Source organism: Elephas maximus, chromosome 17 (assembly GCF_024166365.1).
Source record: "Elephas maximus indicus isolate mEleMax1 chromosome 17, mEleMax1 primary haplotype, whole genome shotgun sequence".
NCBI lineage: Eukaryota > Metazoa > Chordata > Mammalia > Proboscidea > Elephantidae > Elephas > Elephas maximus.
The window spans coordinates 60,085,730-60,111,246 of record NC_064835.1 but is presented as its reverse complement, the minus strand read 5'-3'; the positions used below and the strand labels follow the sequence as shown (position 1 = coordinate 60,111,246).

The window sequence follows — 25,517 nt, the reverse complement described above, 5'->3', positions numbered from 1 at the left end:
AAAAAAAAAAAAAGTTGCCTTCAAGTTGATTCTGACCCATAGCAACCCTATAGGACAGAGTAGAACTGCCCAATAGGGTTTCCAAGGAATGGCTGGTGGATTTGAACTGCCGACATTTTGGTTAGCAGCAGAGCTCTTTTAAAGGCTTGTTACTATTTGCTAGCACTCCTGCAAAAGGAGCTCCAGTAGCACAGTGGTTAAGTGCTCGGCCCCTGGCTGCTAAGTGAAAGGTTGGCAGTTCAAATCCACACAACCACCCCCAGGAGAAAGACCTGGCTATCTGCTCACATGAAAATTGCAGCCAAGAAAACCCTATGGGGCAGTTCTACTCTGCCATATGCGGTCACGCTGAGTCAAAATTGACTCAACGGCACCTAGTAACAACAGATCAAGTGGTTTCTTAAACATCTTTGCTCATTTTCTCTAAATGCAGTTCTTTCGCCACCTGTATCAAATTCTCGTGCGGCCCCAGTTAAAGCTGCAGATTCCTATGCTTTACGCCAGACCCAGTCCATCTGATCTCAGGGTGGGGCTTAGGAAGCTCCAGGTTAAACACCCACGCTGATCCTTATGCCCACAAAATTTGAGAACCACTATTATTGTCAGAATTTTTATAATAAATAAATGAACATCAGGAATTTTTATAATAAATAAATGAACATCAGGCTGTATTTAATTCAGCCCCAAAAGATCTGTCTTTTCCTTTTAACCACCAAAAGCATCTCTTTCAATGTCTTCTTAGCCAGACACTCAAGACGTAAAACAGAGAACCGCAGAGCAGCTCTGGTTGGGTGGGAAGAGGTAAGGATTGGTGTCCCACCCACAAACTCCTGCCTTCAGCGAACTTTCTTCCCTGCCCTGAAAAGCACAGACTTACTGGTTTAACAGACCTGGTTTCAATCAATCATTTAGCTGAGTGAAAGTGACCTTGGATAAGTTACTGAACTCTGTTGTTTCTATAAATTGGGAATTATAAAATCTAACATACAGAGTTCTTGTGTGCGAGGTTTTGATCTGAAGGCACTCTTGTTGGCTGGGTAGCAAAGCCCCTCAAATTAAGGCCCCTTCTAATTTCCTTTCTGGTGAAGAAAAGGGCAGGAGGAAAAGAGCGGGACATAGCCTTAATTGATTACTATTTAGTTAAGATTTCTGTCACTTCAAAGATTTATTCACTACAAAAATCTGTACAATCATCAGCACTCATATATTTTTTTGTTTTTATAAATTCGTCTAAGGGATATTAGTGCTATAGGCTGAAATCTAATGGCTTGTAATTGGTTATTGAATGGTATTTTGTTAATTTGGAGCCAAAAGACTAAAATTTTCTTCAGGAAATACTAATCAATGGAGTCCAAGAAGTTTTTTTTTTTAAAACTTGATTTTTCAAAGTGTTGGCTAGGAGAGTAAAAAAATTGTATGTTGCCATAATTTTTTCAAGAAGTCAACGGAGTAATAAAGAGTTTATCGTTGTTGTGTGCTGTCGAGTCGATTCTGACTAACACCATCAGCAAAAAGTGAGTGTTTTCTACAACACGGGTGGGTGAAAACAACAAGGCCAGGCTGTGAAGGATTATTTCTAGACTGTGCTGTTGGAGGAGTAGTTCTGGACCCGTGGGGCAACAGGTAGCAATGATGAGCAAGGCCAACAGTCCATGGCTGGGCCAGCCTGTGTTCTCACCTGAGTAACTGTCCTCCTTTTCTCTTGGGACAGTGAGAGGGAGAGAGCACAACCCAGGCTGTTGTCTGCTTAGGTCTGATCTTAGTTTCCTTACTTAGTTGTTCGATATGGACGTTCTCTTTCTTTTCACCAGATCAAGTGACCTGTTGATGCTGTCTTGCATAACTTCTTTTAAATTCATTTTGCTATTTCATTTTTAAAATCATAAGTACGTCTTTGCTAGTAATTTCAAAGGAAATAAATTTAGTAGTTTCTTTTCAGATAGTCTACCCAGACTAAGCGATTACTTTTTCAATAGGTTTCATTTTTGAATAGTAATAGGGGGTCTTGTTTGGCTCTTTTTCCAAAAACAAATCCCATAACATAGTTGACTTCCATAATGGTGAACATTTGGTGTGTTTCCACACAATATTCCACTGTTAATCAAAAAAAAAAAAAAAACACGTGCATGAAATTTCTTCAGGTTCAATTTCCTGAGGGCAGAAATGTGCACCTTCATTGCCTAGCAGTTTCCAGTCTAGTAGCCCCTCAATGTATATTTAATAAGTTGAATGAAGGAAGGATAAGCAATGAACACACGGTAGAGAAATGTAAAGACTGCTGAAATATGATACAAGCTGAGGAACAAGGAGTGTTCTGAGCTCAGAATTGAAGGTTGATGTTCTGCTGTGCAGACTGGCCCTTATTCTAACCTATTTTTTGTGACTTGCTCAGATTTGATAGCATATTAGGGAAGAGGCGAGGGCTTGGACGAGGACAATCTTAAGCAGGCTCTGCTAGGAAACTAACTGTGTTCAGAGAAGGAGGGTATTAGCACCACCCCTGGGGCACCTGAAGGATAACCCTCAAGAGTTGGGGAAACGGAGAATGGACCCCTCAATAACTCCATCTGTAGGACTATCCTCAGTCCCAAGTAGTGAGGCTAAAAATGTCTGAGGAGCTTCACCTGCCCCTAGCAGAATTATTTGTGTCACAGGTTCAAAAATATTATCACCTGAGGGAGAAAGGGGGACTCATTGCTTAGGGGACACTGAGCTTCTGTTAAAGTAATGGAAAAACTTGGAAATGGATAATGGTGATGGTTGCGTCACATGATAAACACAAATTATGTCACTGAACTGTACACTTGAAGAACACTGAAATGGAAATGTTCTGTTGTGTATATATTTACTAAAGTATATTCACCTGAACTTCAGATGTGACTTCAGCAGCTGCCTACAAGACTTGCTCAACTCTGGATTCAGTTTGTTGGGCTATGTAAACAATGCATTTGCTGGGAAATGTAGTAGGAGCTAGGTTTTCTTTGTTTTGTTGTTCATATTTTCTATAGTAAGTATTGTTGGGAGATACAGTCCTCCATGGGTTTTTTGCACATCTGCGTGTCTTGCTGGGTGTGCCAAGAATTCACGGATCACTCTTTACCCAGGTCATGTCTCAGGGTTGAGTCTGCAGTGAGCAACACTGAGGGATGAAGTCATGTCTCACTCCAGGACAAAGAACTGGCTTGTTTACTTTTTACTATAAAAAGCAGTAGATTCCCTAAATTCACTATTCCTCAGCTATGAAGCTAACCTGATGCATGTACACCACCCATGTGATTGCAGGCCACCCATCTGATTTCACAGTATCATAGACATGGGGCCTGGGAATAAGAGAAACCAACAAAAACTAATGCTCATGCTATGTCCTGCACCATGAGGAATAAAGTCCTCTGTCTCTGGTCCAGGAGTCTCATGTCTTCTACCAGTGTCCATGAAACAGTAACGGGTTAACTTATTAGCTTCTAAGTAGGGAAAATCGAATTTCAGGCCCAACTGTGTGTACTTTTATGAGAGAAAACCAATCAGCCTTATTATAAAATTAGAAATGGTTATTCTCTAGCAATGAAGACTCCTAGCATCCCAAATTATTTGTGAGACAATAAATGCTTGTTCTTTAAAGCCATTCGCTTGTGTTATTTTTTGTTACAGCAGCACTAGGAAGCTAAAACAGTAGCGTCCTGCATCTGTCTCCTAGTTAGAGTCTCATTTGCGTGTGTGTGTATGTGTAGGTGTGTTGCTGTTAAAATCATCCTCTGATTCCTCTCTTCTGTCTTCTCCAATTACATATATTCTGTAAAAGCCTCCTTTCTTCTGGGAAACTTTCCCAACTGCCCCAGTCTGGGAGAATACATTCCACATGCTATGACAACCCACAGAGCACATTCCACCCCAATGACCAGCATTCCATATTGTAGCCATTTCTTCAGAGTATTATTTCTCTATGCCCATCTCTATGATACTTCACAGGAAGCACAGAATATTTGTGTTGATTGCATGAATCACCCAACATCTGTACTCTGTGACCATAGGAAAGTCATTGCATTTCTGTAAGCCTCAATTTTCTCATCATTCCGGGATAATAACAGTCTACAGAATTGTGCTTAAGGCTTCACTGAGTGCTTTATGCAGTTCAGTAACATGAATAGGATTATTAAACAAACAACTATTTGACACTTCAGAACCTTGTATTTATGCTCCAATATTTTTCCTCCAGCATATGTTCTGGGGTGTTTGCAGAGGGCACGGAGCATTCAGTTGTAGAAAGACAAGTATTTTCAAGGGAATCTCTTTAGAAAATCTCTCATGGTCCAAGAGTTTCCAGCCTTGCTATGTGCTGCAGGGTCTACCACAGGCAGCCTATCCATCCATCCATGCTGTGTTCCACTGTGTTCCAAGAAGATTGATGTGTTCTGCCTTTGAGAAATCGGAGGAACACAGTTTTCCAGGTAGCTGGGAAGCAACTTTTTTTTTTTTAAATTTTAAATATTTGGATGAAAGTCTTCAAAATATATATTACATTATCTCCTATTATATAAGCAGATTGTTATAACTTTTCCAGTGAGTTGGTCTCACATTGTCCTGTCATTTTAAGTCTTAGCTTAGAATGAAACCAGTGCAGCTTTTTAGTCATTTTGTAGAGAAAGCTGTGTAAAGGAAGAACTGGCCATAGTCTGTGCATTCATGTTTTAAAAATAAAGCTGATTGTTTTTCCATGACAAAACCAAAATATGCTTATTACAGAAAGTATGGATGGAAGGATTTAAAGAGTGGGGAGACCCCCTTAGTCCCACCACCCAGTAAGCGCTTTCTCTAAGTTATTCATGATACTTGCATGGAGACACCAGCAAGAACTATGAACACCAACAAAATCGACAGTTGACATTTAGAGAACATTTATAAGACTGCAAGTTAGAAAGACTGGTGTTCCCTCACATTCTGGGCCATGTGGTTGTGGAACTCCCTGTAGGCTCGCAAGTCAGGCCCCTTCCCATATACAAACCCGGGGCCCTCAGAGAAGTCAGATTCAGTCTCCCTGGACCCGGTGAGGATTCTCCCCAAAAGCCAACAAAGACTTTTCCAAGCCTTCTCTCATCATGCTCCCAAATCGGAATGGATTAGTTGATATTGCAGGGCTGATGTACGGCACACAGAGACCACTACCTCCAGGCTGCTCGGTGGCCCTCAGGGGCCCTGCATTCTATCAGCATGTGGTTACTGAGCAGCTTCTCTGTGCTGGTGGCAGGGATACAGCAGCCCATGAAAAAATGTCAGGGTTTCTGCCTTCTACAAACTTAGAACATCTGGGAAGAAAGAGAATTACAAAATTTTCACCAAGTCGGAACAAATTACATGAAGTCAAAACACAGGATACTATGAAACAGAAGATAAAGGGGTTTGATCCCAACTGAGGTGCTGAAGAGCCCATTACAGACAGTGACAATTATGCCAAGACTGAAATGTGGAACATTGTGGGCAGAGGTGTGGTGGTGTGCTGGTGCTGGTGTGGTAGAGTGTGGGAAGCCAGGTAAAAAGTGAGCTCCAGAGGTGAAGACAGCCTGACCATAATGCGCCTCACAGGCTTAGGATTTTCTCTAAGGGCAGAAGGAAGCCAGTGGAGAGCAGAGAAGTAGCACAAAATAACTTTCCTTTTATGACTGTCATCCATTTTGTGGCTTATTTTGTCCCCTCTGCCTATACTTATCAATAGCTAGGGCATGCTAGACTTTGTGCTGGGCCCAAAAGTACAAAGTTAAATACTTTGTGATTGAAAATCAATAAAATATCTTTTTTTTTTTAAAAAAAAAAGAGGGAATAAGCTTGCTGTCATGTTTTGGAACATTTTACTGGACAAAATACCAATAAACTAAGAAGAAAAAGACTCAGTTGTCAAGACCATATACAGGTGATCACCAGTCTGCTTGCATTCTCCCCCTCTTATTACAAGGATAGAGAAGAAAATCATCCTTGACTAATAGCAGCTGCCAAAAAGGAAGCTGCACACTCAGCAGAAGTGCTATCTCCCATCGGACAAACCAGTGTTCTAGAACAGCAAGCACACTTTTCAAGTCTAGGAAGAATTGGGAAGAGTTTGAAATGGACTCAACCATCCAGGTTATCTCCACCTTTCATTGTCTTTAGGCTATTTTACAACTCTAAGCTGTAAAAACTGATAGTAATACATGTAGTTCTTGTTCATAGAAAATCAAATTGTGTCTGGTGGAATGCAGTTATCATCCTGTGGCATCAACACTATTAACATACTAGAAAAATGTGACCAAAAGTATTGTTATAGAATACAAAGCACCTTTGTGGCTGACAAAAGCCCACTTGGCATTTGGAATGTATGTTCCCCTGATGGAGAGACTTTTCTTTTTTCATCCCTCTACCTTACTGGGAGAGAAGGCTCATGTGCTCTACAAAACAACCTTTGCAAGTAGGAAAGATCAGCGAAGTATGAATGCCGTTGAGAACTAGGTCTTGGGTCCTTAAAGGCTGGGCATTTCTCATGAACATGTTATTGCCTGACAGCCAGTCACAAGCTGGCCTCTTGCAGCTGTTACTGCTATTCTGTAGGACATTCCTAATCTGGTTTGTATGCTGTGGATATGAATATGAAAGGGGTTAGGAGAAGATTGTGTGTTTGCTGGTAAGAGTTGTGATAGAACCAGTGGCATGGCAACCAGGACATTTCTTTGGAGGAGGGTATTAGGTGGGGCACCTATCTGGCTGGAAAGGGGTTTTGGATGCTGGGCTTGCTAAGAGTTTTACCTAAGACGGAGAAAGGTCAACTGATCTATCAAAGAACTGGGAATACTTGATGGAGATCAGTAAAAGAGCTAAAACCTTCAAGTCACCCAGAAAACTGAATTTGTGATTAATATATTTTTAACATTTGCCAATACATACACGGAAACCCTGGTGGTGTAGTGGTTAAGAGCTACGGCTGCTAAGCAAAAGGCAGGCAGTTCAAACCCACTAACCACTCCTTGGAAACCCTATGGGGCAGTTCTACTTTGTTCTACAGGGTTGCTATGAGTCAGAATCTACTCAATGGCAACAGGTTTTGGGTTTTAATATATACACTTAAAAATACAATATTTAAAAAAAAAAAAAATCACAGATCTAGTCCTGGCCCCTCTAGGAGAGACCAGCCCTCATGTAATAGAGACAGGCAGATGGACCTTTTGCTCAGACTGCCAAGGGAGGGCCTGCAGTATTTGATCAAGTCAAGGGGATGCAGGACCCCACACTCAGTCCCAGGGCCTGGTTAACTGTGAGGGGAGAATGGTGAGGTCCCAGAGGCCCCAGTCATTTTCACTGGAAGAAGGAAATTCTCATCATGTTCAGGAACTCAAACATGAGTGGGAAAGTCCCAGCAGCATGGCTGGCTCAGGATGACCAGCTTTCTGTGGGTGTGGCTAGGATAGTTCTCCCAGATGCTAACACAGATTCCTTGCTGGCAGTGTTGACCAAGGAGTAGTCCCTGAGCCTGGCTGATGGGATAGAGTCAAACAGAAACCTCTAGTTGGGAGCTTGCTGTGATCAGGGCACAGAGTGCTGAAGGTCAAATGCAAGTCCAGGATGGAAGCTCAGCCCACTTAGTTACACAGTCATACACAGTGTTACCCACACTCTGGGTGTTCCTTACATGTACAGTCTCTAGTGTCCTTCCTACCTGGGCCCTTCCTTCCTACCCTCTGTAACCCCCTGCACTACCTGGTCCAGGCCCTCATTCCCCAGTGGATTCTTGTTCTAACCTCCTGACCAATCTCCTTTGTCTAAGCTAGCTTCACTTTTTTCAACCTCTCTTTCACAGTATGATCAATATGGGTTTCTTATATCAAAATCTATCTCACTCAGCTCTCTAGAAGTACCTCCACAGTCGCCTCTGTCTACATTAGTGGAGAAAGTCTAACTTCCTTTGCATTGTGCATGGGTTTTTTATGGATGACCAAGCTAGGCCAACCTTGGATGTTCCTCCCCAGCTCTATTGTATTCATTGTAGGTGCCTGAATATACCATGCTTACTTTAGTTTCTGAACTTTTGTTGCTCCCTCATCTTTGCCTGACAAACTCATCCTCCAAGTCTCAGCTTAAGAGCCTCTTCCTCTGGAAAGCCTCCTTCTCTGACTTCTGCAAGTAGACTTCTTCCTCCAGCATTTAGTATCTCCCGTGGTTGTACACACCCAATGCTCTTCAATACTCTCAATGGCTTTCCAGCTGATTCACAATAAAAGTCCAAATTGGTGTGGCTCAAAAAGCCTTAGGCTTTCTGATCCCCTCTGCGAATCTCTTCCTACTCTCTCTCCTTTCCTCAGCTCCAGGCACACTGGCCTTCTTGCACGTCCTTGAACACCCAAACATACTCCTACTTTTGGCCCTTTGCAGTTCCCTCTTCTGGGATAGCTGATGGCTACTTCCTTTCCTCCTTTAGGAGTTTGCTCAAACCTGGCCTTTCCTCTGCCCCTCACCCATAGCCCAGCATGCCTTATCCCAGTTTTCCTGCTTTATTTTCCCTGTAAGCATTTAGCACCATCTGACAAATTCTACCATACTTAGTGATTTACTTATTATATGTCTTAGTCATCAGAATATTAGCTCTCCCACTAGAGCAGTGATTTTATCAGTGTTCACTGTTATATATCCTTGGCACCCAGAAGGGCACTTCGAATACAGTACATGCTCAATAAGGACTTGCTGAAAAATGAATTAAGTCTATTATCTTACTGTGTTAAAACTCTGGTTGCTTATCTGTTTCTCCAATAGATACTAAGGCCCTCAATGAGATGGACTGACACAGTGTCTGCAACAATGGGTTCAAACATAGCTACTATTGTGAAGATGGCTCAGGACTGGGTAGTATTTCGTTCTGAGTCAGAACTAACTCAATGGCACCTAACAACAATAATAACATCTCAAGGGCAGAAACATTGCCTTTTCATCTTCATTTTTATGTTCCTAATGCTTGCCACCCATTCATTCACACTTTGAACAAACATATATTGAGTACCTTATAGGTAATGGCACTGGTCTACCTATTGTTGTTGAGTCAGTTCTGACTCATAGAGACCCCGTAGACAGAGTAGAACTGCCCCATAGGGTTTCCAAGGAGCTGCTGGTAGATTCAAACTGCCGACCTTCTGGTTAGCAGCCAAGCTCTTAACCACTGTACCACCAGGGCTCCAGTGGCTAAATAGTTACACAATATAAAGGGTGGCAAACATGAACTACTATGACACTTGTTTAATACTCCTTGTATTGCAATCTTGAGTAGGTTGTAGAAGACAAATAGCGTATTTTTGCATATTTGAAAATAGAAAAGGCTTTATGGTAGGCAGCTTGTAATAGTGCTCCCAATTATCCCTGCTGCTGGTATTCACGGCCAGTATAATCCCTTCCCCTTGAGTGTGAGCTGGACCTTGTGACTTTCTTCTAGTGAATAGAATATGACAATATCGACAGGATGTCACTTCTGAGGTTACAAGAAGATCATAACACTCTTGCTCTCTCACTGGCTTGCTCTGAGGGAAGCTGGCTGCCATGTTTTGGGCTACCCTATGAAAAGGTGCACGTGACAAGGAACTGTCATCTCTGACCAACAACCAGAGAAGACCTGAGTCCTGCCATCAGTCACATAAATGAGCTTGAAGGCAGATCAGGAGCCTTGATGCCTCCAGCCCTTTGATTGCAGCTTGTGAGAGTCCCTGAGCCAGAATCACTCAGCTAAGCCACTCCTGGATTCCTGACCCATGGAACTGTGAGGTAAATGTTTGTGTTTTAAGTTGCTAAATTCTGCAGTAATTTATTACACAGCAATAGATAACTTATACAGGTGGCTTGCGTGCGTGTGTGCGTGTGTGTGTGTGTGTGGCTTAAAGGCAATATCAAGATACTTTATCCAGGCAGAGTACATACCATGAGGCCTCACACATAATATATTTTATCTTGGTGAACTTGTCATGGCCCTGTGTCTGCTCTTTAGCTCTGGAAGCCGAGGACTTGATTTGTCAGTACAGCATTAAATAGATTCATCTTTCAGGGCAGATTCACATGAACCAAACTTACGAGACTGTTATAACAAAACCAAATGCTAGTTTACTAATTTACAGTGAAAGAAAAAATAATCATGCTGGCCAGAATGCCAGAACACTTACGTCTCTGTGACCAGCATTTTCTTTCTGAAGGCAAAATTTAATGTCAAATAGTTGTGGGTGTTGCTAGATAGACATAAAATCAGAACAAATGAAGGTTAATACAGGTTTCAAATGTCTAAGGTGACCACCTTATACCTGGGATAATTTCTTCAATGGAGCCAGAAATTGGACATCCATTGGCTATAACTCCCTGTGTCTATCTTTGCCCCAGGAATGACTCACCAATGGGCCTGGAATTTTTCCACCTAATTCAGCTAAGGCTCCATTCCTTTCCTGCATATTAACTGTTCAATATTTCATGTCATGACTCTGTTTTTCTAGACACCATGGATGACCAACCCCTCTTTGGAATGCGAGATTTTTTCTTTGGGAGTGTTAATGCATGGTTCAGATTATAGTCTCTTATTGCTGGCCCAGGAGTCATTTTGCATCTTGAAAGTAAGTTTAATAATACTAATTATATTTATTAAGAGCTCATCATGATCCAAACATCTACCAAAGAGCTTTACTTACACTTTATCTCATTTTAATCCTTACAACAACCCATTGAGGTAGGTATACTAGTAGCTTATTACCAATACGGAAACTAAGGCAAAGGGAAGTTAAGAAACTCTCTTAGCTTCATAGTTCAACCATGTATATAAGACTAATGGGCACACCAGCCCCAAAGCAAAGACAAGAAGGCAGGAAAGGACAGGAAAACTGGACGAATGGAAACAAGTAACCTGGGGTGGAGAAGGGGAAAGTGTTGACACATTGTGGGGTTGCCAGCCAACGTTATAAAACAATTTGTTTCTGTTTAATGAGAAATTAATTTGCTCTGTAAACTTTCACCTAAATCACAATTAAAAAAAAAAAGTACACGCATTAGAATTTAATATATGAAAAAAAAATTGTTGTGCATCAAAGGACTTTATCAACAAAGTGAAGACACAACCCACAGAATGGAAGAAAATATTTGAGCATCATATCTAATAAGGATTTAATATCCAGAATATAGATAAATAACTCCTACAACTCAACAACAAAAAGAGAAACAACCCAATAAAAAATTGAGCAGAGGCCTTGAATTGACTTTTGTAAACATGGCATAGGGGCAGTGTCAGACCTCTTCTAACTTAACAAGGAGGAAGGGGAATCAAGATCAACAGCCCAAAACTGATTCCAACAAGGCAGAGGTCAAACATATCTCCTCCTGCCACCTTTACTGATTTTGACACCAACCGTCCCTACCGCGGTACTCTCCACTTCTCTGCTGGGTTCAATAATTCATTGCAATGGCTACACAGAACTCACAGACAATACCCATAATTACAGGGTTTATTAGGGAAGTAACGGGTTACAATTCAGGCTCAGGAACTCTCAGGATATAGTTCTTCCATCAGGATAGTCTCTTCTCAGCCGTGCTAGCAGGCACTCCTCTCTGGCCCTCAGCCTCTGCCCTGCTTGGGCAAGTATTACAAAGCTCTTTTAGCTCTGCCAATAAGTGCCCAGAGGCACTCTACTTTGCCATCTACTTCTGCCTAAAGGCACTCAGCTTTCTTGCTCCGTGGGCCAGGAAGCCCACCACATTGTCTCCTGTCATTATTTCTCTGCCACTGCTTCTTCAGCTCTCTCTCTCCTTGTTCCACCAGGTTCTTAGCACAGGGTTCCTGGGTCTAAAGGAGACACTCTCCTCTCCTGCCTGCCCTTCCTTGGTGGTGATGGAATCCTCTCTTTCCCATCTCTGGGGTGGCTCATTTCAAGCTCAGAGGTGTGGCAAAACTGACCAATCCCTTAAAAAAACCTGTTCCCATCGAGTGGATTCCGACTCATAGTGACCCTGTAGTTCAGAGTAGAACTGCCCCATAAGGTTTCCAAGGAGTGGTTGGTAGATTCAAACTGCCAACCTTTTGGTTAGTAGCCAAACACTTAACCACTGCCGCCACCAGGGCTCCAAATCCCTTCGGTGGACCACAATTACCCTATCTGCACAGTCCCACCCAATCACTTGGGTGGGAGTTAGAAGACCATGGCAAGAAGGGCCCTACCAAAGAGATCCATGGTACCACATTTCACCAAAGAAGATAAACAAATGGCTAACAAGCACATGAAAAGATGCTCATTGTCATTGCAGAAATGAAAATAAAAACCATCCATAATGACATACCATTTCACCCCTACAAGGATGGATATTGGAGCCATGGTGGTACAGTGGCTAAGAGCTTGGCTGCTAACTAGAAAGGTCATAAGTTCAAATTCACCAGCCACTCCTCAGAAACCCTATGGGGCAGTTCTACTCTGTCCTACAAGGTCACTGTGAATCAGAATCAACTCAGTGACTTTTTTTTTTTGCTTAGGATGGATGTCAGAAAAATGGAAAACAGCAAGTGTTGACAAAGATGTGGAGAAACTGAAACCCTCATACATTGCTGGTGGGATTATAAAATGGTGCAGTCAGTGTGGAAAACAGGTTGTCAATTCCTCAAAAAGTTAAACATGGAATTACCACATGACTTAGCAATTCCACTCCTATGTACCTACCTCCAAAGACTTGAAAGCAGGAATGCAGATACTTGTACACCAGTGTTCATTACAGTATTATTCACAATAGCCAAAAAGATGGAAACAATCCAAGTGTCCATCAACAGATGAACGGATAAACAAAATGTGATATATATACACAATGGAGTATTATTCAGTCATAAAAAGAAATACAGTTCTGATTCATGCTATGACACACACAAACCTTGAAAACATCATGCTAAGTGAAATAAGCCAAACACAAAAGGACAACTATAGTATGATTCCACTTATATGAAATATCATAGAGACCAAAGTTAATTATTATTTTTTTTTTTTTAGGGTAATGGGGGAAGGGGAATTAATTGCCTAGTGGGCACTGAGTTTCTGTTAAGGGTGATAAAAAACTTGGAAACAGATAGTGGTAATGGTTGCACATGGTGAATGTAATTAAGGTCACTGAAATTGTATGTGTAAAAATGATTGAAATGGCAAACATCTTGTTATATATATTTTACCATAATAAATTAAAAAAATAGAACGATAAAAATAAATAAAGCAACGCTGGTCTTCTTTCTGGGGTAACAGCACAGGTATCTTCAGGATGGTAAGCTCAAGTATGAGGGGGAGGCTGCAGAGGTGGGTCACATGGCTGAGAAACTGATTTTTATTCCATGGTCTACAGAAAACTATGGAAGGCTTTAAACTGGGGAAAGAACAGAACTAGGCATGCATTTTCAAGCCATGTTTTGGTTGCTGTGTGGAGAAAGGTTGGCGGGAACTGGAGGTGAGAAGACAAATGAGAAGGCAGGTGCGGTGATGTGCAGTGATCCTGAAGACAAAGGATGGCGACCGGGATTAGAGATGTGAATGGGAGGATGAGTAAGTATAAGGATTCCAGAGATATTTGATGGTGCCAGATGTAGTTTTAGGCACTTCACCCAGGGAGAGCCAGGGCGGGGTCAGAGGATGGCACTGAGAGTTTTGGCTTAAGCAACGGAGTGGATGTTGAAGTCATTTATTGAGATAGACAGCACTGGGGAGGATGCTTGGAGGTGAACAATGCATTTGGTATGGACATGTCGAGTTTGCGGTAACTGTGCGATATTAATCCAAATGAAATGGCCAGTTAACCAGTTGTGCTGGAGTCAATTCTGACTCAGGGTGACCCCGTATGTGCTAGAGTAGAACTGTGCTCCATAGGGTTTTCAATGGCTGATTCTTCCGAAGTAAATAGCCAGCTCTTTCTTCCAAGGCACCTCTGAATGGACTTGAACCTCCAACCATTCAGTTAGCAGCTAATCACATTAACTGTTTTCACCACCCAGGGTCTCTGGAATGACCCGTACTAAGTAGTTAAATAATCACATCGAAGCAATGGTGAGTCCTTCCAGTGGCTCACCATTGCCAAGAATGCAAATTCCAAAATCCTTAAAAGACATAAAAATTTACTGTTTTCAGCTTCGCCTCACCCAGAGTTGTTCAACTACAACTCAATTTAAGTTCCTGCTCTCTGCTGTCTCAGGTACTTTGTGCCAGTTGTTCCATCAGGAGCTATTCTTTTTTTCCTTGCACTCAACAAAGAGGTATTGAGTGCCAGGTAGGTCCTATGTGCTGAGGCAGACCACGTCCCTGTCCTTGTTGAGCTTATCTTATAGTAGTGGAGTTAGACACTAATCCAAAAAATAGACAAGTAAAGGAAAAACTGCAAAGGAGATGAGAGCTACTAATGAAAGGTACCTAATACTAATGAAAGCACATAAGGGGAGTTTTGACATAGGAAAGGCTTGCCTGAGAAAGTGAAGGAAGAGTTGATAGAGCTAGAGCCTTCTAGGTTGAAAATGCACCCACGTAGAGGGGCGTAGCCTGGCACGTTCTGGAGAACTAGAGAAATACGCACTTTCTCTAGAATATTCACACCAAAAAAAAACCCCCAAAAACCAAACCCTTTGCCATCCAAAGGTTTCTAACTCATAGCAATCCTACAGGGCAGGGCAGGGCAGAACTGCTCCATAGGGTTTCCAAGAGCGCCAGGTGGATTCGAACCGCCGAATTCTAAGTTAGCAGCTGCAGCTCTTACCACTAAACGCTTAGTTCTTTTGTCCAATAGCAGCCACCGTCCGGCAGCAGATGGCCGCAACCTCGTCGCACTGATTACTGGGAGTTGTAGTCTCGACCCGAGGAGCAGACATGGCAGCCTGCATTGCAGGGGGCTGTGGGGCCGCGGTGGGCCTGGCCCGGAGCTTCAGAAGCGCCAGGGTACTGCTCCCTGCACCAGCCTCTGCTGTTTACCGTAAGCCGAGGGGGGCTCGCGAGCCTGGACGTGGGAGGGATCGGAGCCAAGCTGGGAGCAGGCGGTTCCCGCTCGCGCGGCCCAGGGCCAGGAGGTCAGGGGCACCTCGGCGGAGGTCCCTGTGGGGTCGCGGGTTGGTGGATGTTGCGCGGGCGCCCAGGCGGGCCTGACCTCGGTTGTTCGCTCCGCAGGCGCCCACGTGGGGCCGGGACGGCCGCAGAGTACTGGGCCTTCGGGGCCCGGCACGTTCCAGCCACCGCCGAAACCCGTCATCGTGGACAAGCGCCAGGTCCCGCAGCAGAAGAAGAGGTGAGACCCTGGCGGGGTCGCCTGAATAAGTGTCCGCTTCAGGGGTCTCGGGCGGGAAGCGAGGGCTGGGACTCCCACTCCACGGGCTTGTGTTTAAGCTTCTTGAGCTCGCGTGTGTAAAGCGCACCTCCCTCAGGTTTGTTTCCGTCCCTTGTCCCCCAGCCAGCATTAAACTTTCTCTCCGTTCTTATTAAATAAGACCTAAAAGGAGGGATTCCCCAAATTCGAAGTTCTTTCAGCTCTGGCGTTTAGCTTGTACCAGAGTTTTTTTTTTTTTTTTGTGACCCATCTTATTTATACCTGTTTAGGTTCTGGAGCCGATCAGTTCTCGCAAAAGATTCTGTACCCTGGCTGGGAATGGATTGGCCAGAACTCACGGTGTGGGGATTCCTGGCAAACGTGATAACCCTAGTTTTTACCGACTTGTGTCTGAAATTTGTTCTTCAAAACAGTATGCGTAAAAGCCTGGTTCACAGAAATGAATGGTGGTAACCTTGGAGCTACAGACAAATTTAGATGAATTCGGATTTGGAGAATATGTTCCTGTAGAGCTAAGTAAAGACCTTTTTAAAATTATGGTCTTCTGAAAGGATTCTAGATTGTTAATTGGGTGGTTTTTGTGGGCTTTAACCTTTCAAATATTCTGAAGTTCTAACTTGAAATAAATTAGGATTTATGGAACCTGTAGACTCAGAAGGAAACCGTGGTGGCATAGTGGTTAAGTGCTACGGCTGCTAAGCAAAAGGTCTGCAGTTCAAATCCACCAGGTGCTCTTTGGAAACTCTATGGGGCAGTTCTGCTTTGTCCTATAGGGTCACTGTGAGTTGGAATTGACTCGAGGGCAACTGGTTTGGTTTTTTTTTGGTAGAGACTCAGAAAAGATTTACTAATACAACTTTTTTTTTTTTTAGTTAGAAAAGGGATATCTGCCATCTCTTAAAGAGCAACACCTAGTAAAACTTAAATGGGAATGTAAATTGTATAACTACCCTGGAAAAGAGTTTGGCAACATTTTGTAAGTTATGTGTACCTGTCTGCTCAGAAGGTATATAACCTAAAGGAACTCTCACACACATACAAGGAGATGCAAGAATTAACATACTAGTATTGTTTGTGGTGCCCTGGCGGTGCAGTGGTTAAGAGCTCAGCTGCTAACCAAAAGGTCGACAGTTCAAATCCACCACCTGATCCTTGGAAGTCCTATGGGGTAATTCTCTCTTCTGTAGGGTCACTATGAGTCGGAATCAACTTGATGGCACCTAACAACAACGGCAACAACAACAGTGTTGTTTATAACAAACAAAATTTTAAAATAGAAGCACCTGAAATACCTATCATTAAGTAAATAGGCAAATACCTTCATATGATTGAATATTATACAGTGGTGAAAGATTAATGAACTAGAGCTAACTTTTAAACATGGATGAATTTCACGAACATAATTTGTGGGGGAAAAAACATCCTGCAAAAAAACTGATAGACTATAAAACCTTTTTTAATGGAGCTTAAAACCACATTAAACCAAACCAAACTCATTGCCATGGAGTCGATTCTGACTCATAGAGGCCCTGTAAGAAAGGGTAGAACTGCCCCATAGGGTTTCCAAGGCTGTAGTCTTTATGGAAATAGATTGCCACATCTTTCTCCCTCTTAGCAGCTGGTGGTTCAAACAGCTGACCTTTTGGTTAGCAACTGAGCGCTGTTAACCACTTCGCCAGCAGGGCACCTTTAAAACCACACAGAACAAGGTTATGTATTGCACAGACACACAGATATGTATGTGTGAAATATTTAAAGTATGAAGAAATGTATGGGGGAAATTATTTATCCTAATCAAGCAGTCAACCTAGCTTTACCAGCAGTGTTGTAAGTTGACATTATGTATCTCCTGCTGTGATAGTGTCAGGTGATGTGATGTGTTAAGTGCCGTCGAGTCCGTTCTGACTCATAGCAACCCTATGCACAACAGAACGAAACCCTGCCCTGTCCTGCGCCATCCTTACAATCGTTGTTATGCTTGAGCTCATTGTTGCAGCCACTGTGTCAATCCACCTCATTGAGGGTCTTCCTCTTTTCTGCTGACCCTGTACTCTTCCAAGCATGATGTCCTTCTCTAGGGACTGATCCCTCCTGACAACATGTCCAAAGTATGTAAGACGCATTCTCGCCATCCTTGCTTCTAAGGAGCATTCTGGTTGTACTTCTTCTAAGACAGATTTGTTCATTCTTTTGGCAGACCATGGTATATTCAATATTCTTCGCCAACACCACAATTCAAAGGCGTCAACTCTTCTTCAGTCTTCCTTATTCATTGTCCAGCTTTCACATGCATATGATGAGATTGAAAATACCATGGCTTGGGTCAGGCACACCTTAGTCTTCAGGGTGACATCTTTGCTCTTCAACACTTTGAAGAAGTCCTTTGCAGCAGATTTGCCCAACGCAGTGCGTCTTTTGATTTCTTGACTGCTGTTTCCACGGCTGTTGATTGTGGATCCAAGTAAAATGAAATCCTTGACAACTTCAGTCTTTTTTCTGTTTATAATGATGTTGCTCATTGGTCCACTTGTGAGGATTTTTGTTTTCTTTATGTTGAGGTGTAATCCATAGTGAAGGCTGTGGTCTTTGATCTTCATTAGTAAGTTCTTCAAGCCCTCTTCACTTTCAGCAAGCAAGGTTGTGTCATCTGCATAACACAGGTTGTTAATGAGTCTTCCTCCAATCTTGATGCCCCGTACTTCTTCATATAGTCCATCTTCTCGGATTATATGTTCAGCATACAGATTAAATAGGTATGGTGAAAGAATACAACCCTGACGTACACCTTTCCTGACTTTAAACCAGCCAGTATCCCCTTGTTTTGTCCGAACAACTGCCTCTTGATGTATGTAAAGGTTCCTCATGAACACAATTAAGTGTTCTGGAATTCCCATTCATCACAGTGTTATCCATAGTTTGTTATGATCCGCACAGTCAGATGCCTTTGCATAATCAATAAAACACAGGTAAACATCCTTCTGGTATTCTCTGCTTTCAGCCAAGATCCATCTGACATCAGCAATGATATCCCTGGTTCCCCATCCTCTTCTGAAACTGGCCTGAATTCCTGGCAGTTCCGTGTTGATATACTGCTGCAGCCGTTTTTGAATGATCTTCAGCAGAATTTTGCTTGCGTGTGATATTAATGATATTGTTCTATAATTTTCCACATTCGGTTGGATCACCTTTCTTGGGAATAGGCATAAATATGGATCTCTTCCAATCAGTTGGCCAGGAAGCTGTCTTCCATATTTCTTGGCATAGACGAGTGAGCACCTCCAGCACTGCATCTGTTTGTTGAAACTTCTCATTTGAGATTCCATCAATTCCTGGAGCCTTGTTTTTCGCCAATGCCTTCAGAGCAGCTTGGACTTCTTCCTTCAGTACCATCGGTTCCTGATCATATACCACTTCTTGAAATGGTTGAATATTGACTAATTATTTTTGGTATAATGACTCTGTATATTCTTTCCATCTTCTTTTGATGCTTCCTGCATCGTTTAATATTTTCCCCATGGAATCCTTAACAATTGCAACTCGAGGGTTGAATTTGTTCTTCAGTTCTTTCAGCTTGAGAAAAGCTGAGCGTGTTCTTCCCTTTTGGTTTTCCATCTCCAGCTCTTTGCACATGTCATTATAATACTTTACTTTGTCTTCTCAAGAGGCCTTTTGAAATCTTCTGTTCAGTTCTTTTACTTCATCGATTCTTCCTTTTACTTTAGCTGCTCGACGCTCAAGAGCAAGTTTCAGAGTCTCCTCTGACATCCACCTTGGTCTTTTCTTTCTTTCCTGTCTTTTCAGTGACCTCTTGCGTTCTTCATGGATGATGTCCTTGATGTCATTCCACAACTCGTCTGGTCTTCGGTCACTAGTGTTCAATGTGTCAAATCTATTCTTGAGATGGTCTCTAAATTCAGGTGGGATATACTCAAGGTCATATTTTGGTTCTCGTGGACTTGCTCTGATTTTCTTCAGTTTCCGCTTGAACTTGCATATGAGCAATTGATGGTCTGTTCCACAATCGGCCCCTGGCCTTGTTCTGACTGATGATATGGAGCTTTTCTATCGTCTCTTTCCACAGATGTAGTCAATTTGATTTCCTTGTGTTCCATCTGGCGAGGTCCATGTGTATAGTTGCTGTTCATGTTGGTGAAAGAAGGTATTTGCAATGAAGACGTCATTGGTCTTGCAAATTCTGTCATTCGATCTCTGGCATTTTTCTATCACCAAGGCCATATTTTCCAACTACGGATCCTTCTTTGTTTCCAACTTTTGCATTCCAATCGCCAGTAATTATCAATGCATCTTGATTGCATGTTGCTTCAATTTCAGACTGCAGCAGCTGATAAAAATCTTCTATTTCTTCATCTTTGGCCCTAGTGGTTGGTGTGTAAATTTGAATAATAGTCGTATTAACTGGTCTTCCTTGTAGGCGTATCGCTATTATCCTATCACTGACAGTGTTGTACTTCAGGATAGATCTTGAAACGTTCTTTTTGACGATGAATGCAACACCATTCCTCTTCGAGTTGTCATTCCCAGCGTAGTAGACTATATGATTGTCCGATTCAAAATGGCCAGTACCAGTCCATTTCAGCTCACTAATGCCTAGGATATCGATGTTTATGTGTTCCATTTCATTTTTGACGATTTCCAATTTTCCTAGATTCATACTTCGTACATTCCAGGTTCTGATTATTAATGGATGTTTGCAGCTGTTTCTTCTCATTTTGAGTCGTACCACATCAGCAAATGAAGGTCCCAAAAGCTTTACTCCATCCACTTCATTAAGGTCGACTCTGCTTTGAGGAGGCAGCTCTTCGCCGGTCATCTTTTGAGTGCCTTCCAACCTGGGGGGCTCATCTTCCAGCACTGTATCAGACAGTGTTCCGCCGCTGTTCATGAGGTTTTCACTGGCTAATGCTTTTCAGAAGTAGACTGCTGGGTCCTTCTTCCTAGCCTGTCTTAGTCTGGAAGCTCAGCTGAAACCTGTCCTCCATGGGTGACCCTGGTGGTATCTGAATACTGGTGGCATAGCTTCCAGCATCACAGCAATATACACGCCCCCACTGTACGACAAACTGACCGACACGTGGGGGCTAGTCATGTGGAAACAATGAAACATATCCAGACATGTTCTATAAGAGAGCAGACCCTGGCCTCTTCAAAAAAAACCAGTGTTCCAAAAAAGTAGAAAGATGAGAGGATAGGACTAATTTAAGAGACTAACCAGTAGACACAACATGTGAAGCCTGATGTATTTTAGATTGAGTGACAAATAGCTATAAAAGCCTTTTTCCAGGACAATTAGATACAATTGAATATGAGTTATGTATTATATTATTGAGTTAATGCTAATTTTCTTAGATGCCTTTAAGGTATTTATTGTGATCGTGTAGGAGAAGGTCCTTCTTCTTAGCAGATGCTTTCTAAAGTATTGAGGGATGAAATACATTGCTGTTTAATGTTTTCAAATGATATAGGAAGAAAGTTATGTACGTATAAAGCAAATAAGGTAAAATGTTAACAATTGGTGAAGTTAGGTGGAAGACATTTTCTAGGTTATTAGATTCCAGAGTGGATTTGTTCTCACAAAAGCTCCTTAACCCCTGGGTGGGAATGGATTGGCCAGAACTCACCGAGTTTTAGGTGGGAATTCTGGCAGACACGGGACTATGGTAGAAATCTCCGCTAACTTGTATCTGAAATTTGCTCAACCTTTTCGTAGGTTTGAAAATTTTCAAAGTCAAAAGTTGAGGAAAACTAAGAAACTCATGGGCGTAATCACCAGATTTATGGTAGTAATCAACTATAGGGAGCAGGGGAGGTGCACAGGGCTTCACTTATATTGATAACTTATTTAAGCTCATAGTAGAGACAGGAGTGTTCATCATAGTGGCATTTATTCTTTTTTCTGTAGCTTAAATATTTAATAATGAGTTTAAAATCAGGTAATAGGATGATCGGGGTAGTCCCCGGTGGCACAACCGGTTAAGCCCTTGACTGTTAGCCAAAAGGTTTGTGATTCAGACCCACCCAGAGGTGCCTCAGAAGAGAGGCCTGGTGATTTGCTTCTGAAAGGTCTCAGCCTTGAAATCCATATGGAGCACTTCCACTCTGCACACACTGCGTTGCCATGAGTTGTAACTGACTCAGTGGTAACTTCACAACAAAATAGGATGATTATTTTAAAAGTCAGTGTGTAATTGGTAATTGAAATGTTTCTGTTTTTTCCAGTATAATTTATTATAACATGTACAGATCAACATGCGGGCTGTGGCTATGGTCACAGGCTTTGGAGTCAGGCAGACCTGCCTACGTTTCAGTCCTGACTTGACAGTTTTATCGCTAATGTATAACAATTTTTTTTTTTTTTTTTATAATAATGGTTCAGATATTTACCTTCTCTAAGCCTCACTTTCTTCATTTGAAAAAAAGGAGATGATAATACCAAACCTACCTGGGTGTTGTAAGGATTAATTTATGTTCTAGAGGTTTAATAAAGCTATTAACACTATGGGCAAGTACTTGAAATTGTTAGCTGTTTTTATGAGCTTTGACAACAATTTTAGAAAAAAGATCAACCTTTTTTATTTAGAGAAGGAAGAATAAGACGCATCAATATATTCTTCGTAAAGCAACACATCAATATATTCTTTGTAAAGCAACAGTACTCCTTCTAATGGTCTTTTACTTTTGTTTTTAATGTTTTTCACAGGTTCTTGAGTCCTGAATTCATCCCTCCAAGAGGAAGAACAAATCCTCTGAAATTTCAAATAGAAAGAAAAGATATGTTAGAAAGGAGGAAGGTACTCCACATTCCAGAGTTCTATGTCGGTCAGTAAGAGCTGGGTACTTTTGTTATTAGTGTTTGAAGGGTTATGTCTTGGTTTCTTCGTGCTGTTGTAACAAATCCCACAAGTGAGTGGCTTTAATGAACAGAAATGTATTTTCTCACAGTTCAGGAGGCTAGAAGCCTGCATTCAGGGCGCTGGTTCTGGGGGAACGCTCTCTCTCTGTTGACTCTGCAGGAAAATCCTTGTCTCAGCTTTTCGAGCCAGCCATCCTTGGAGTTCTGAGCTTGTGGACTGGTCTTCCTCTACTTTTGGTCTTCCCTGTGTCTGCCTAATTCTGTGCCTAATCTGCTCTTTTGTTCTGTTGCTATTCATAACGTTTTCACTGGCTAATTCTTTTCAGAAGTAGGCTGCTGGGTCCTTCTTCCTAGTCTGCCTTAGTCTGGAAGCTCAGCTGAAACTTCTTGGCCATGGGTGACCCTGCTGGTATTTCCGGTGGCATAGCTTCCAGCATCACAGCAGCGTGCAAGCCCTCACAGTATGACAGACTGACAGACACTTAGTTTTTTTTATTGGGCAAATCGGCTGCAAAAGCCCTCTTCAAAGTGTTGAAAAGCAAAGATGTCACCTTGAGGACTAAGGTACGCCTGACCCAAGCTATGGTACTTTGAGTTGCCTCATATGCGTGCAAAAGCTGGACAGTGAATAAGGAAGCCTAAAGAAGAACTGACACGTTTGAATTGTGTTGGCGAAGAATATTAAATATACCATGGACTGCCAAAAGAATGAACAGATTTGTTTTGGAAGAAGTATGACCACGATGCTCCTTAGAAGCAGGGATGGCGAGACTACGTCTCACGTACTTTGGACATGTTATCAGGAGGGATCAGTTCCTGGAGAAGGACATCATGCTTGGTAAAGGAGAGGTCACTGAAAAAGAGGAAGCCCCTCAACGAGATGGAACGACACAGTGGTTGTAACAACTGGGCTCAAGCATAGCAACAATTGTGAGGATGGCACAGGACCAGGCAGTATTTCATTTTATCATGTCTAGGGTTGTTATGAGTCGGAACTGAATTGACGGCATCATTAACAGCAACAATCGACTCTTCTAGATCTTAAAAGTGATTGGTTTAAAACACGCCCTACACTGATAAGACCTCATTAGCATAGCAAAGAAAACCTTGTTATCAAATGAGATTACTTCCATAGGTATAGGGGTTAAGATTCCAGCACATATTTTGTGGGGACACAGTTCAGTCCATAAGTTTAGTTTTCTTGGCATGAAGAAGATTGTTTTTCACATATCTGGATTTTACACTTATTAAGTATTTATTCATAATATGGGAATATTTAAAGAAAGTTAAGAAGAAATTACTTAGAAATGCTGTATTTTGTTTCTGCATCCCATATAAAAGTTCTCTTTTGAATTGGTAGGAAGCATACTTCGTGTAACTACAGCAGACCCTTATGCCAATGGAAAAATGAGCGAGTTTCTGGGGATTTGCATCCAGAGATCAGGAAAAGGACTTGGAGCTACATTTATCCTTAGGAATACTATTGAAGGACAAGGTGGGTTTCATTTCATTATTTTGCTTTTCTAGAAAATGTTATCGAGATTCTTTTCTGTTTTCTTTATTCTAGAATAAAACCAAAACTCACTGCCATTGAGTCAATTCCAACCCATAGAGACCCCATGGAACTTGAAAGTGAAAGGGGACTCTAGGGGAAGACATGGCAGTGTTCCTCATGAGCCTGTGGCCTTAGAATGGTATGAAAACTGGTTATTGACTATGGTTGGTCTGCTTTCTCTTGAAGGCTTCCTCCCCTGCATTGATAACAGCTGTTAGAGGTAGACTCCTCAAACCATGGTAACACCAAGGAAGGAGATAAGTGACTACAAAGCAGTGTGGGGGCTTTCACGTTAGGATGGATAACCCATGAGGATATTGAGATAGCATAATGATATCCTCATGGGTTATTTACTGGAACGAATGCCCCCATTTTGCTTATATTCTGACACAAAACAGGCGCCGCAGTCATCACCCCCGTTTTATAAGACTTGGAGGCATTTCTTTACAAATTTATGTCACATTTCCTACGTGCAAAACCCTATGCCGGTTCCCTTTTGAAACAGTTTTTACCGTAGTGTGAGGCTTATACAGGAATCTGGACTTATATTAAGAATATGTTTTCTTCTCCTTTTTAAGGTGTTGAGATTTGCTTTCAACTTTATAATCCCCGAATTCAGGAGATCCAAGTGGTCAAATTAGAGAAACGGCTGGATGACAGCTTGCTGTACTTAAGAGATGCCCTTCCTGAATACAGCACCTTTGATAGGAACATGAAGCCAGTAGCACATGAATCAGACCAAGAAGTTCCTGTGAATCAGGTATAGGAGGGACATTTAGAATTGGAAATGCAACTATAAAATAAGAAAGAAATATCCTTAATGAAAACTGAGGAAGATTTTTACTTACATCTCCTAGCCTAATTATTCCTCTCCTTCTGTCTTCCTTAGCTGAAAGTAAAAATGAAGCCTAAGCCCTGGTCCAAACGCTGGGAACGTCCAAAATTTAATGTGAAAGGAATCCAGTTTGATCTTTATTTAACTGAAGAACAAATGAAAGAAGCTCAGAAGTGGGGTCAGCCTTGGCTTGAGTTCGATATGATGAGGGAATATGACACTTCACAAACTGAAGCTGCAATATGGGGTGAAATCGAAGCATCGAATAAGTCCTGATTCTGCGAATCAGTTTGGTGACTCAGAGGATACACTGACTCTTCAGAAGATGTATTTAGAGGCCAATTTAATTTCATTTATAAGAACATAGTCATTAAATCAGTAAGCATTTCATATTTGACTAGTCCTTTTTTTTAAAAAAAAATGAACACACCAGTTTATTACTTTAAAAAGAGACACGTATATGCCAAGTGGCCCAGGTGTCCATTCTCTTCCTGGAGACGAAGCTACAACAGAAGCCAGTTCGTCACCAGGAAGCTCTTCAGTGAGCATGGAATCTGAGCAAGAGGAGCGGAGAGGATGGTTTTTTAAAAGCTGTGAAATAAATACAGAACATAAGTACAGTATGATTTAGAGAATAATAATAAAATGAACATTTATGCACTCACCACCAGGTTAAGAAATAGAACTTGTAGTATATATGAGAAGACTCCTGTGAGTCCCCCGTTGGATCCCACCCTCTCCCAGATGTAGGCACTGTCCTGATCTGGTGTTACTCATTCCCTTGCTTTTCTTTTTTCATTCTGAAAAACGTGTTAGCAAGTATAAAACAGCAAAATTCTCATCATTACATGAAGGCTTCTGGGAGAACAAAACAGAGTCTTCGGGTCATAGTCTGGCTTCAGCTTCCCTAAGAATTTACCAAAGTCGCTTTTGGGGAAGTCCATCAATAAGGTCAAGTC

At 42.0% G+C, this 25,517-nt stretch overlaps 1 protein-coding gene across 1 annotated transcript; it reads left to right on the top strand.

Moving 5' to 3' along the window:
- The first annotated feature begins 14,835 nt into the window (after nucleotides 1–14,835).
- On the top strand, nucleotides 14,836–25,334 carry MRPL19 (mitochondrial ribosomal protein L19). Its single transcript, XM_049857328.1, has 6 exons — nucleotides 14,836–14,949; nucleotides 15,141–15,258; nucleotides 22,016–22,134; nucleotides 23,529–23,663; nucleotides 24,302–24,483; nucleotides 24,613–25,334. The coding sequence occupies exons 1-6, from the start codon at nucleotides 14,847–14,849 to the stop codon at nucleotides 24,832–24,834; spliced, it is 879 nt and encodes a 292-aa protein (XP_049713285.1). The 5' UTR covers nucleotides 14,836–14,846; the 3' UTR covers nucleotides 24,835–25,334.
- Nucleotides 25,335–25,517: the final 183 nt, after the last annotated feature.

What these genes read in the sequence shown, in the direction of transcription:
- MRPL19 (XM_049857328.1), top strand. Translation starts at nt 14,847, where the DNA reads ATGGCAGCCTGCATTGCAGGGGGCTGTGGGGCCGCGGTGGGCCTGGCC. An exon ending in GTCCCGCAGCAGAAGAAGAG is followed by an intron (nt 15,259 to 22,015) that starts GTGAGACCCTGG and finishes TGTTTTTCACAG; the next exon opens with GTTCTTGAGTCCTGAATTCA. An exon ending in CATTCCAGAGTTCTATGTCG is followed by an intron (nt 22,135 to 23,528) that starts GTCAGTAAGAGC and finishes TTGAATTGGTAG; the next exon opens with GAAGCATACTTCGTGTAACT.